Source organism: Scyliorhinus torazame, chromosome 19 (genome assembly GCF_047496885.1).
Source record: "Scyliorhinus torazame isolate Kashiwa2021f chromosome 19, sScyTor2.1, whole genome shotgun sequence".
Classification (NCBI taxonomy): Eukaryota; Metazoa; Chordata; class Chondrichthyes; order Carcharhiniformes; family Scyliorhinidae; genus Scyliorhinus; species Scyliorhinus torazame.
In genome coordinates, this window is record NC_092725.1 from 118,823,759 (window position 1) to 118,838,058 (window position 14,300).

At 49.2% G+C, this 14,300-nt stretch overlaps 1 protein-coding gene across 1 annotated transcript in view; it reads left to right on the top strand.

Moving 5' to 3' along the window:
- Positions 1-14,300, top strand: part of LOC140396468 (thyrotropin-releasing hormone-degrading ectoenzyme-like) — a 172,525-nt gene that overhangs the window by 135,140 nt on the left and 23,085 nt on the right. Inside the window, exons 10-12 of the mRNA XM_072485115.1 lie at positions 2,283-2,371; positions 7,886-8,019; positions 10,042-10,097. Coding sequence (XP_072341216.1) covers positions 2,283-2,371; positions 7,886-8,019; positions 10,042-10,097 — 279 coding nt within the window. The remainder of the gene's footprint in view (positions 1-2,282; positions 2,372-7,885; positions 8,020-10,041; positions 10,098-14,300) is intronic.

Consider the following 14,300-nt stretch of genomic DNA (forward strand, 5'->3'; position numbering starts at 1 on the left):
GTCTCCGCATCTTGAGTGGCCGAGCCCTCACCGTGAGGGGCTAGGCCCGCGCCAGACTGATTTCCGCCGCGCCAGCTGGCGGGAAAGGCCTTTGGTGCCCCGCCAGCTGGCGCAAAACTGACTTTGCCGGGCGACGCATGCGCGGGAGCGTCAGCTGCCGCTCACGGCATCCCCGCGCATGCACAGTGGAGGGGGTCTCTTCCGCCTGCGCCATGGTGGAGACCATGGCGAAGGTGGAAGGAAAGGAGTGCCCCCACGGCACAGGCCCGCCTGTGGATCGTTGGCCCCGATCGTGGGCCAGGCCACTGTGGGGGCACCCCCTGGGGCCAGATCACCCCGTGCCCCCCCCAGGACCCCGGAGCCCGCCCGCGCCGCCGTGTCCCGCCGTCCCAAAGGTGGTTCAATCCATGCCGGCTGGCGTGGGCTGACAGCGGCGGGACTTCGGCCCATCGCAGGCCGGAGAATCGCCGGGGGGGCCCGCCAACAGGCGCGGCGCGATTCCCGCCCCCGCCGAATATCCAGTGCTGGAGAATTCGGCACCCGGCGGGGGCGGATTCACGCCAGCCCCCGGCGATTCTCCGACCCGGCGGGGGGTCGGAGCATCCCGCCCTGGGTGTGAGAGACTGAACAAGTCAATAAACTGTCTCAATAAAGAAAAGTTCTGTCTCTTTGGTTTTGCCATCACCAAGTGGCTTGGATCCTGTTCACAGACATCAGGTGCAGTCTTCCCAGAGGTGGCCAATTAGGAAACTGCCTCCAGGCCTGCCGACCCAAGTGGAGACATACGAAGGCCTGAAGACCTGGGAGGACCAATCATAGAGCCTGAAGTGAAGGGTGGCTGGCAGGCCTATGGTGCACGCTTGGGTCTTGCTGAATGGAGGCGTAGAGGGTGGCACCACATGGAGGCAGCATACTGCTGATGGGACCGGTACCCAATTCCTCATGCCCAACAGCTGACAAATAAACAATTGCAAACATTTTCCTGCCAAGTGCCCCAAGGATTGTCATGGAGACCACTGAGTGGTCTCTATATCTGACCACCCGCTCTGCACTCATCTCCTGTGGGTAGAGGGGTGAAGAGGAGGGTGCTGTGCGTTCCTGCAAAATTCTTCAGCTTTTTAAAAATACCCACTAATTGCCTCCGTAATTACTTCAATTGGTTTCTGCCAGGCAGATTACCGTTCTGAAGTTGCTTCCAGCGTAAATGCGAGGAGGCAGGGACATGACAGGGAGTCAGCCAGACACATTCTCTGCCATTTCCCCAGCCCAAACACTGCAAACCCGCCTCAAAGTTACCAGGAAAACTTCTCCCACCGTGTGGATGCTGAACCTAGTCAAATTTTATAGATTATTTATGTCCATTCCACACAAATGCAAAACAGAACAGGTTAAATGTACACCCTGTAATTTTTTTTCCCAATCCATTGACAACCGTTAGCATTTCTGTGCTTCAATGACAAGTAAATACTGACATTTCCACTTCCAATTTGTCTTGCTTTTTGATATTAGCTTTTTTGATATCGAGGAAAGCCAACGTGTTCATTCACACCAGAGTGCACAAGATCTGACACAAAGTTAAAGAAAAAAATAAATTATTAATTGGCCTTGAATTCAGCAAGTACGCTGTCTAATGTTTGAAAAGTGTTCAATTCTTCGTGCAATCTGTTTCAGAAAACGATCATTTGCACTTACAGCCCAGTTATTATTTTCAGTTTAGCGAGCCAGTTAATGTGCTGCATTTGCTGTGGATGTGTGTTTTGTAAAATCCATAGTCAGATCAGAAATTGCCTTGTGTAGTGGTGGGATTGAAAAGTTAATTGGAATTTTACAGCTAGCATATTGGAGTTTGGAATGGTGTGTTATTGAAAAAACATCCTGGAGCAAGGATCAAACACCTAATACCAAATTGAATTAAAAACAAAAGCCAAATCCTTATGAAAGCCACCTCACGTCTTTCCTCTCTGGTGACTATTGTATGGTAATCCAAATTTTTCACAGCTCCCAGGTTTGCTTTAAGAAGTAAAATTTGGACACTAATTAACCTTGAAACAAGGGCACAATGCGCCTCATTTGAAAAGTATAATCAAATTAACCATAATTTATCTGTTTGATGTCTGAAAGCATCTCTTCTGTTTGTCTCACAGGCTATTTATATAACAGATCTTAGGGCTGGGAGTTATTGTCGGTGATGTTACTGTGTGAACAGGATATGAGTGGGTGACATGTTTGTAGAATAATATCTCTGACAGTAATTTCTATCCTCCTGTGTTTTACTTTTCTAGCTATTTGTGGGAAATTCCTCTAACTGTTGTGGTAGGAAACTTAAGCCATATCTTATCTGAGACAATGATATGGATTAATAACAAAACAGGTATTGCCACAATTTATTAATATATTGTTTGAACTTACTAAACTTCAGGCTCACGTTCTTGTTAAACTATTACTGCAGAATTTTGATGTTGAAATTATGTATTTTACTTCTTAAGTGGAGCAAACGACACATTATCCTCCGTTTTACTTTCTGTGTTTCCCAAGTGTTATGAAGTTGTAAAATCAAAGTGCCTTTATATGAGTGTAATCAAGTCAGACTATGGTCTGTTGTGCATGCTTAATATGATCATGAATTAGAATCAAAGCTATTTATTACTTGGACTGATTAACTTTGTGGTGAAGGCAAATAAGATCTAAAAGTTAAAGCAAAATACTACGGCTGCTTCTTTGGAAAGTGTCACATTGGACTTGAAACATGAACACTCTGGTGGGACTTTCCCATCCCGCCGATGTCGATGGTTTTTGCCTGATCCGCTAACAGTGAACCCGCTGTGGGAGGTCACATTCGGTGGGACCGGAAGATCCCGTTGGTGAGAAGGGCTGGATAATTCTGTCCACCGTTTCTCGATAGTGAGAAGAATGCAACAGAAATCCTGATCCATACACATGGCACCATCTTAACTTAGCTGAGAAGCAGCAGCGGCCATCCTGTTTTTCAATGAAATGTTGTGGCTCCCCAACAGTCAAACTATGGCAGGGGATGCAGAGTTGTCAGAAGGGGGTCGCAGTGAGGTTTCAAAAAAGTAACTATTCTGTGGAATGTTTGGAAAGCAATACGAGTAGGAATGCTCCCCTCATCCCTGCATGGAGTCCTTGAACCGACACAACCTCAGCTTTGCATCTCCTTCTCGATTGCATTATTGGCTTCCCAGCCTCCTTCCTCCTTTCCGTTGACATTATAATGGGGCCATTCCTTGGATCCCCAGTGCCCTCAGGTACCCAACCTGATTATTATTGTCTTGCCGTCAGTGCTGATGGTTTGAAGTGGGTGATATTTCCTGTTTTATTGGAGTGCGGCTCAGGTATTAAAATGATCAAGGTCTCTCGCTGAACTCCAAATATTCCTGTGCACCTCGAACACCCAGTTAAAAATGACTCCAGTATTTCAATATGCAAAGGCTTGTTATTTGTCACAGAATCACAGAACTGTTCGGCACAGAGGGCGATCTGCTTTCCAAATCTGGCAAGATCTGCCCACGGCTATTAACTACATAAACTGGTTGATAACCCTTCAACAGTTTATGGAATTACTTATTTATTTTATTATGATGTGATCTGTATTCAGCCTCCCATCCCATATTACTCTTTGCCATCATATTGAAGAGCCTCACATTTGGGTTCAAGTGAAAAGGTTGTGATAATTGGGTAACATTGTGGTGCTCGACACAGAAACTGGCGGCTCCCAGTAGTTAACAAAGGGATTTATTTAGGAAAGGCAAAGGCAGGTACGTAACAGGCACAAGAAAACAGGTCTAATCCCTTCGGCTCCAGGGTGCACACTGCCCAGGGTTCTGCTCCCAGGGACCCGCAAAAAACCCCTATTGGCCGGGGTTCGCGCGTTCCTGCGCAATTAGCCCCGGGCCAGTCACGTGGCGCATCAAGCCTGCCCCCTTAAAGGGGTCACGCTACCACATCGTTCTCCCCCTTAAGTCCCTTACACCATGCTACACAAAAACTATGCACACGGTTTATGTACAAGAGAAAAAACAACAGGGGATTGGGAGTCCATCAAAAAATTAATCGGTCTGGAGACCTGCAAGTACTCCTGGACCTCCGCAGTCCACCCACAGGCTCAGCATCCTTCAAGGCGGTCCAGTTGTCAGCAGCCGTTGACATTTCAGGAGGCACCGCCTCAATGACAGGAGAGCTGGTCTCGCCGGCTTCCACAGGTGCAGCTGGCTGAGTGGATTCGGGAGTCCTCGACTCCCTTTGGCCAGAAACATTTACAGGACTGTCGATAACACCAGTGGAACTTGTTAGTATCAAATTTGTGGTTGTCAGCCCCTGACTCCTCACGTGGTCCATGTGCTTCTTGACAGTCCTTCCATTTACATTGACCATGTCTGACACATCCTTACTGGGCCACAATCCATCCAGCTAGCCAAGGCGACGCCGAAGTAAAGTTACAAACGAAAAACGGTCCCCCGCCCAGAATGGTGTGTCATCCTTCTGCGCAGCCTGATTTCTCTTCTCTGGGAGGCCTGACGTGCTTCCATCCTCCCCGCCAAAGTCAGAAACATGGGATCCAAACGATTCTGGGGCAACGGCCCATGAGCAGCTCAGCAGCTGTCACCCCCATGGTGGTGTGGGGCGTTGGACAGTGCGACAATAAAAAATTTGCCAACTGTTGGCATAGCAGTGTGTCAAACTGTTTCTGCATTGCATTCTTGAACGTTTGAAAGCACTCTCTGCTAAACAGTTAGACTCAGGATGGCACAGGGCCGTCCTAGTGTGTCGTGTGCCATTAGCTCAGACAAAAGTCTGGAAGTCGTTGGCTGTAAACAGTCAGACACAATGGACTCCTGAAGTCCATGAGTAGCTACACTTAGCCCAAGGCATCCACCATGGCCGCCGAGAGCATGGTCCCCATCTGCTGTATAGACAGCCACTTAGTAGGCATACACCAAAGCTAAAAATATCCTGCCCATTAAAGGGCCCGCGAAGTCAACGTGAACCTGGGTCCACGAACGACCTGGCTATTCCCAAGGGTCGAGAATGACCGATGGTGGCAGGGACTGCCGTGTACCAATTATTCAACGGTTTTATTTATGCCTGACCATCAGACGACGCTGTGTGCCAACACTTTCACCTTTGTATGCCCTGTCACATCAGCGGAAGATCCCAGATACGTCACTTCTGATGCCTCGAAAGTACATTTTCCGCGTTTGAGATGAACCCCCATGTCCTGAAACCTTCTTAACACTTCCTCCAGGCTAAACACGTGCTCTTCATGGGTGGTGCCGGTGACTGGAATGTTGTGGAGCTAGACCATTATTTTGGAAATTCCTTGGAGGATGGTTTCCGTTTCATGCTGGAAAATAGTGGAGGCTGAAGTGATACCGAATGGTAGTCTTGCGTACTGAAGATGGTCTTCGTGGATATTTATTGTGGCAAACTTCTGGGATTCTTCGTCCAGTTCTAATTGAAGGTCAGCATTGCTGAGATCCAATTTAGAAGGCCCCCCTCCCCGGAGAATTGGGTACCTGTCCAACTGGGCAGCCTGATTTTTGGTCAAATTCCTATCGGACGATATGGTTTGAGAACAGGAACTATGGGGGCCACCCACTTGGAGAACTGAACCGGTATATTATGCCCAGTTCTTCTAATCTATTAAACTGAGTTTCAATCCTCTGATGCAGGGCATAGGGCACTGGTCTGGCTCTAGAGGACTCCTGCGTCAAATACAGATTGACGTAGAATTTGGCTCTAATACCTTTGATCCGGCCGAGTTCCTTGTGGAAAATGCCCTCATATCTCCTCAGGACCTCTTGAAAAATGCCTTTTGTAATTGTAAAAATTTCCAGCCAATTGAGCCTAATCTTCTGTAACCAGACTCTTCCCATCAGACTGGGCCTGTGGCTTTCCATGAAAACCAAGGACAGATTGGCCTCTTACTCTTTATCCACCACTGAGTGTGTTGGTGGTTCCAAGGATTTTCAAGGTTTCTCCAGTGTAAGTGGAAAGCTTGGCTATGAAGCTGTTCAAACTTAAGTGTTGAGTTCTATCATGGATATATTTGTGAGTCTGCTCACCCACAAACGGCGCCAAAGCCCAGGTGTTGCCTTCCATTTTGAGGGGTATGCCATTTACCCTTATGACAATTTCAGTTGGGGCTGTCATATCCAACTGGACTGCATCTAACCAATACATTGCATGCTCCTCTTCAGAGCTCTTTTCTACTATGTTCATTGTGTTGTGGACTGCTGCTGTTGTTTTTATTCGCATTGGCGCGCTGTGCCTAGAGTGACAACATGCTTGAATGTGACCCCCGTGATTGCATCGGAAACACAAAAACTCCCAAACATGGCAGGTCTCTTGGGGATAGTCCCTCCACACAACGATAGAAGTCCACCACAGACTTGGGTTGACGCTTCAAATAACTTTTCCCAATCCTTTGACTTCGGTCCAGTCCTGAGGATCGTGTCTGGTTCTCTGCTGTGCCTGTTGCTCCTGCCGCGCAACACACAGCCACACCACCCCATACTTGATTGACCTCCCCTTCAACCACACTTTGGAGCTCAGTGGCGCCTTTTTTGATGCACTCTGTCACGTAATACGGGAAATCCATGCAATCTCCCCTGCCTCCTTAAAGGTGCTGTGCTACCACATTGATGAAAACTGCTCAAAGATGTTTGAAATATTCATTCAAAATGATTCACACCCCCACCCCAGAGTGGGATCTGAGGTGGGGGGAGGGGGGGAGAGCATTAATTTGCATGGATGGGATTCCTTCTGGGATCTCGCCCACCCTGAATCAGATGTAATTTCACAGTGTTGTGGGCAGGGCCTCAGGCAGGAAACCTGCCCTTTCCCCCATATCATAGAAATTACAGTGCAGAAGGAGGCCATTTGGCCCATCAAGTCTGCACCGGCTCTTGGAAGGAGCATCCTACCCAAGGTCAACACCTCCACCCTATCCCTATAACCCAGTAACCCCACCCAACACTAAGGGCAATTTTGGACACTAAGGGCAATTTATCATGGCCAATCCACCTAACCTGCACATCTTTGGACTGTGGGAGGAAACCGGAGCACCCGGAGGAAACCCACGCACACACGGGGAGGATGTGCAGACTCCGCACAGACAGTGACCCAAGCTGGAATTGAACCTGGGACCCTGGAGCTGTGAAGCAATTGTGCTATCCACAATGCTACCGTGCTGCCACATATGGCCCTTAACCTGCCACTTCATGGCCACTTCAGGGGGGTTTCCTGCTCAGCCTCAATCTTTAGGTTGGCGGGAGCAGGTCAGAGCCGCGTGGGAAAAAAAATATTTTTCCACCTTGGGCTGAAGGGGGTTGGAGGCCCCTTCAGATTTTGGGCACCCTCCCCACCACGATCTGGGAATTCCAGCCCTCTCTTTTCCACTGGCTTGCCCCCTGATGCTGTGACGGCCCACGCTCGGCCTCCCCCCCCCCCCCCTTCTGAGAGTCGGTGGGAATGGGTTGCTAGCCCACTCTCTGGGTGGGGAACGCCCTGCCCGATATGTTTCACCTTCACTCTCTGCATGTCAGTCATGGCGGGGGGGGGGGGGGGGTGGAGGTTGCTTGGTGTCCCCTGGTGTCTTGGGCAATATTTATCCCTCAACCAACATCACTAAAAAATAAATTATCTTGTCATTATTATATTGTTGTTCGAGGGATCTTGTTGTGCACAAACTGGCTACTGCATTTCGCAAATTACCACAATGACCACACTTCACAAGTTTGTTTTCTTGATTCCTTCAATTCATACAAGAAGTACCAGCATCACAGAAGCAATTCTATAGCAAATGCAATAAATCTGAATGCTGATTTTGAATGAATTAACCTTTAGCCTCCTTTCTATTTCACAGAACATCACAGAACCAACTTCCTGGATAACAGTAGTTGGCTTTTAGGAAACCTGAATCAGACTGGCTACTTTAGGGTTAACTACGATTTGAGGAACTGGAGATTGTTAATTGAGCAGCTCATGACTAATCCTGAGGTAAACAGTATGCATTCTTTGTGTCTCATATATCGGGGAAGATTCTCCCAAAATATGACGCTGGGTGCGATTCTCCCAAAAGGGAACAAAGTGCCCTAGCGAGCATGTTTAGCCGTGTGTTTCCCAGCGCTCACAATGCTGCGAAACACATGACTATTCAGCGCGACTTGCGTTGACAAATGGGGCTTGATTGGGGAACACTCGGCCAAGGCAGCACATAGCCCCATTTTGTCCAGTGCGGATCTCCGCTCGCTGGAATTCCCCATTGTAGCGAGAGATCGGGCCGCCATTTTTAGATGATGTCCTGATCTCTGAGGCCCCCGAAGCAATCCCCCACCTGCCCCCCAACCCAAGCTTAATTAACATCTGGGGGGTTATCATTGATCAGAAACTGACCTGGACTAGCCACATTAATACAGTAGCTACAGTAGGGCAAGTCAAAGGCTAGGAATCCTACGTCGAGTAACCCACCTCCTAACCCCCTAAAGCCTGCCCACCATCTACAAGGCACAAGTCAGGAGTGTAATGGAATACTCTCCACTTGCCTGGATGAGTGCAGCTCCAACAACACTCAAGTAGCTCGACAACATCCAGGACAAAGCAGCCCACTTGATTGCTTCCCCTTCCACAAAGATTCAAACCCACTACCACCGACGAACAGTGGCAGCTTTGTATACCATCTACAAGATGCACTGCAGTAACTCACCAAGGTTTCTTAGATGGCACGTACCAAACCCACGACCATTACCATCTAAAATTCCCTGGGAGACCCTCACGAGTGCCGTTCCGTCTGGTCTCCATTTGTGCTGAACGGTGTTCGCATGCGGTCTCTGAGGCGAAGGAATTGAACCCCAAAGCCTCAGGTACCTTGGGAATCTACACATTAGAGTGAGGCTTACTGGGATTCACATCGCAACGTCTCGTGAGGTCGTGTTGCATCTTGTGAGGCGTTGCGAGCTGGGTAGATCCTCGGAGCGGGCTTTCCTGGCTTTCAATGGCCACGCTTCACCACGGCGTGCTGCTTTTCTGGCTCAGCATGGCCGTCGGATCGCGCCCTAAGTGTAATTTCATTTTTTGGGGAAATTCTCACTGAATCCCCCACATGAAATTTTTTCTAGAGTGGGGACCAAAAGATGCCGGCAAAACCTGGACCTCAGAGATCCCTTTAAAAAGGATGCCTGATCTCCAAGTTAAGTTTAAGGTTCTCCATACCCATCACCCAGAGACACTGCGACCCCCACCCCCCCTCCACCACCACCACAGACATGGCATTGGGCCACCCGCTCCCAAGTAAGGGATACTCTGCTTTGGAGTTGCCAAGGGACCCCCCTTTAAGATTCACCCCCTTTCAGCAGCTCCTTCAGGCCCAGCCCCTTCCTACATCCCCTTCAGCCCCCCCCCCCCAGACATGCCACCTCTCATGCGTTCCTTTCAAGCCATGCCCGAAATGTACCCCCCTCAGGCACCACCCCTTCATGCACCCCCTTCAGGCCATGCCCACTTAATGTGCCCCTTCAGGCCCCCCCTTCATGTGTCCCCTTCAATTCCACCCCCCTCCTCCATAATCCCCCACCCTTTCATGGACATGACCCCTCTCAGGTCCTGCCCTTTGCAAGTGCCCCTTGACATCCTGGCAATGCCCCCTGGGATCGACCCAGGCACCCCAATGGCTTCCTTGACCACCCCCCATAATGGCCTGTGGAAACCAGTATTGATTCGTTTGGAAGCTGAGAAACTCCAACTTCGAACCGACTGAGCATATTTGAATGAGTTTAGAGACTAAATGAAATATGTGAACCTGGTTCACATCCAGCGAGGGAACGAACCAGATTATGCAGGGTGCCACAAGTCGGGAGGTTTGCGATTATTTTGGTGCCCGGCCCGAACCCCGCTTAGGGGCTGAATAATGGGAGTTGTGAAGTGAACAACGGGGCATTAGAATCACACCCTTGTTTTAAACACAAACATGTTTGGTGCGTTTTCCTGTGCTAAATAGTTTCTTTGTCTGGTTAATCCTGACAGGTGATCTCAGTTGGTAACCGAGCAGGTCTGATCGATGATGCTTTCAATCTAGCCAGGTACATTTTGTATTTCATGTCAAACTAGGAACTCAGTAAACTCTGCCACCATAGACACTGACCTAATACTCTACATGAACATAGAAAAACATCTGTGTCTGGTAATGGGAGTCACAAAACAATTTGCCAGCATAATATTAATTACTCTATACGATTGGTTATTAGTCTCTAACCATACTATGATTTCATTCAAACTGAATTATGGTTTTGTTGTAAAGATTATGTGCTGTATTTGATTTTGTATTGCTGTCATTTAAAGAGGGAGAAGTCTTTGCTCTTTCTGTCATATACAGCTCAATCTCACATTACTCCTTTAGGATGCTTGTTCAATGGTATTGATACTTGCAGCCTTTGGTGACTAACTAGGCGAATAAGTGCACAGAATATTGCAGTGCTGTGAATTATTAAGGTTATCGGATGATTGGAATACCACTTTTGCCCCTGGGAAGCAGGTTAATGTATCCTGCTGGAAATGTTGTATGCAGTACCTCAGTGAGTCATTAGAAGGGCTTGTTTTGCCATCACTGTGTCTCTTCATACGGCTGAACAGTTAGTTAGCCAAAGGTTTGCTGGAATGAGGTTTAGTAGGCTACCCTTGCAAAATTCAAGTAGGAAATCAGACTAATAATGGGTGATATTACACATAAGCATAGTTCAGTATTATCCCTAGGAGTGCTGTTATCACAAGGTCAGAAATCAGAAAACTAAGTTTAACTATTTATTGTTTCTGCATTTTGCTATAACTCACACTGCAACCCTGAAATTATACCACACGATGTAATAATGCTTCATGTATTCCTCTGAAGTTTCTCTCTGCTGTTTAAGTGTTAACTAACCTAATTTCATAGGATGGTGTTGCCTGTCCCGTGGTCTCATTTCAGAGCCTCAATGAGTTGCCACTGTCCTTCAATCAGGCTAAGACTTTGTCAAGCAAACAGTTTTAGTTCACAACCTATTCACTTTGATATTTGTTGTGCTCACCCCACCCCCCACTATAAACATCACTGAGTTTAATGTGTAACAAATGCAGGATTTAGATATATTAGATTATGAACATTTGGCAATCTAAGGGTTAAAAGCCTGGGTTAGGGTGTGTCCGACTGCAGTAGTCATGGTTTTAAAAATAATCTTTTTGTGCAAGCTTTTAGGAACCAGTGTCCTAGCCAGATGCAGGTAGATGAAACAGGTGCACAAGGCCCCATCTCTGCGTTTTTATTATGGCAAAAAATTACTAATTGGATTTTCCTCTGGGTTCTCTGATGAAATAAAGCTGGCTCTCCAAAGGGTAAAGCTGGAACATACGGCCGGAATCTCATGCTGCTACTAGCAGCGGGAAACAAGTCAGGCAGGCACAGGCAATTTTGTCAGGGAATAAATATCGGCTTTCTGAGGGCAGATGACAGTAGGGAATTGAGGTTGTAATGGACTGAAGGATCAACGAATTGAGCTTCAGACGGCAAGCAGCGGGAACCCATTTTCTATGCATCGTGTTACAGCTAAATCATTTTGCCAGATTAAATGGTACCTTTGCAATTAATTCTGGCCGCGATTCTCCGAAAAGGGGACAAAGTTTCCTCGCGAGCGCGTTTAACCATGTGTTTCCCGGCGTTCGCAGTGCCGCGGAACACATGGCTATTCAACACGACTTGTGTATAAGGGGCCTGGATGGGGAACGCGTGGCCGAGGCCGCGCATAACCCCGTTTTATACACTGGGGAGCTCTGCTCCCCGGAACACCTCAGTGTTTCGAAAGATCGGGATGGCATTTTGAAACGGCACCCCGATCTCCGAAGGCCCCGAAACAATTCCTGACCTCCCCCCCTTCCCCCTTCTCGCGAACATACTATGGGAGGGTCACCAGCCCCTCCTGCACCCCACCCCAATACTGACACCGGGCACTGTTATCGGGTCACCACCCCCACCATAAATCAGACCCCTTCTTCCCTGCCTCGCAAAGCAGCCGGATATTCTGGGTGCACCCCTTCCCCCAGGTAGCGGGGTAAACCAACCTGACCCTCCATGCTCTAACTAGGGAGTCCCCCACAGGGCTCCCCTGACTAAAGGAACACCTCCAGGACCCCTGAATAGGGAGACCCCCCAGGGACCTTCTTAATAGGGAGACCCCCATAGGTACCACTTAACTAAAGGGACCCCTCCATAGGGATCCCCTAACTATAGGGACCTCTCATGGAGACCCTCTAAATAGGAGGATCCTCCACAGATCCCCACAGAAAAAAGACCCTTGTCTGGAAACTAGAGAGCACTCCAGACATGGGAAGTGATAAAATATTAGTTGTAACTCTTACCTGGAAGCACCACACGTCCATTCCTGGAAAGAGACCTGTGTTTAAACCCATCAGATCCATTAGCTGCAAGCCAGCCGTTCATTTCTGGTGGTTGACTGTGGTTGATGGTTGACAGCTTGCACAATGCAGCTGTGAGCCTTGCTCCATTCATCTTCTTCATGGATGAATAAGTCTAGGTGCTGAATCCACAAGGTTTACAAACATACACCACATCAAAGAGAGTTAAGTGCATTCAATTTCCAGCTCAGCATTTCATCGCCACTCAAGCATAAATGGGAACCCCAATCCCGCTGTTGGTGGGAGGGCTGGAGCATAGGAGTCGGTTCGGTGCCCGGCGTGAACCTAGATTTCGGCCGGACGCCTGATTCTCCGCCCGATCATGATTTGCGATCCCGTCATGCAGGGGCGGAGATTGTCAGAGGTGATGAGCATATTAATGGGATGATCTCTGGCAGGAGCAGCCACCCCTCCCTGATGAACTCAATGCATTCCAGGATCGTTTTGAGCAGGAGACCAATATGTCGTTGTCGTCTGACCCTGCAACCTCGGACACACCCTTTCTACCGTCACAGCTTCCAAAGTTTGATTGGCCTTCTTGAAAGTGAACCCTCGGAAAGCAACCGGTCCTGACGGTGTCCCTGGTTCTGCATTCAGATCCTACACGGACATCTTTAACCTGTCCCTACTCCGTTCCGGGGTTCCCACATGCTTCAAGAAAACCACCATTGTACCGGTGCCAAAGAAGAAAAAGGCAACATGCCTCAACAACTACCGTCCGGTGGCTTTGACAGCGATCATTATAAAGTGCTTCGAGAGGTTCGTCATGAGACGCATATTAAGGAATTCAATTCCTTATCCATGTCAGCTGCTTCAGGATGACTTACGTTCCTGTTAACTAGGAAGCAATCCTTTGTCAGTAGCTTTAAAAGTCGCCATTCCATTGAACTTCTACATCTGCGGGCCTTTTGCTGGCTCCATGGGGGACATGTGCGGCATCTTGCAGTCTGCTATTCACAGATGCAGCACCAGTGCCCTCTTCAGAATAATGAATTTGTGAGATTCACCACAGACTCTGAGAGCCAGGCAGCGAGAGCTGTGGTACTCGGTGTCAATGCTGGATTTCCACAGGCACACAGGACAATTGATTGCATGTATGTTGGGCGACGATCTCCCTCAGATCATCCAGGGCATTCACAAACCACTCGGGATTTCACTCTCTTAATGTGCAGCTGCCCTGTGCTCACCACAAATTAATCCTTCAGATGTGTGCGCCAATCCCGCGCATGCGCAGTTGCCGTCCTCCCCGCAGCCGCCCCGCAAGAAGATGGCGGATCGATCTTGCGGGACAGCGGAGGAAAGGAGGTCCTCCTCCAGAGAGGCCGGCCCGCTGATCGCTGGGCACCGATCGCGGGCCAGACCCCTTTTGAGCCCCCACCCCCTGGTGCAGGAACCCCCTCGCCCCCCCCCTACAGGCCGCCCCCCCAGCATTCCCGTGCTATTCCCGCCGGCAGCGACAAGGTGTGGATGGCGCCGACGGGAACCTGTCGCGTTGGGCAGGCTGCTCGGCCCATACGGGCTGGAGAATCGCCGCTCGCCCATTACCAACGGCAAGCGGCGACTCTCCCAGCGGCCAGCCGTGATTCACGCCGTGCCGGTTTGTGGGGGGTGTGGGAGAATCACGTGCGGGCGTCAGGACGGCGTGGCGGGACTCGCGCGGCGCCCGGGCGATTCTCCCACCCGGCATGGGGGGGGGGGGGTAGAATTCCACCCCTGGTTCATGACCACCTGTATAGAACTGAGAAAGTCAAGCAGAGGAGAGGTATAATGCTGCCTGTGCCTCAACAAGGTCAACAATAAAACAAATCATTGGATCGCTGCCTGGACCGTTCAGATGGTGC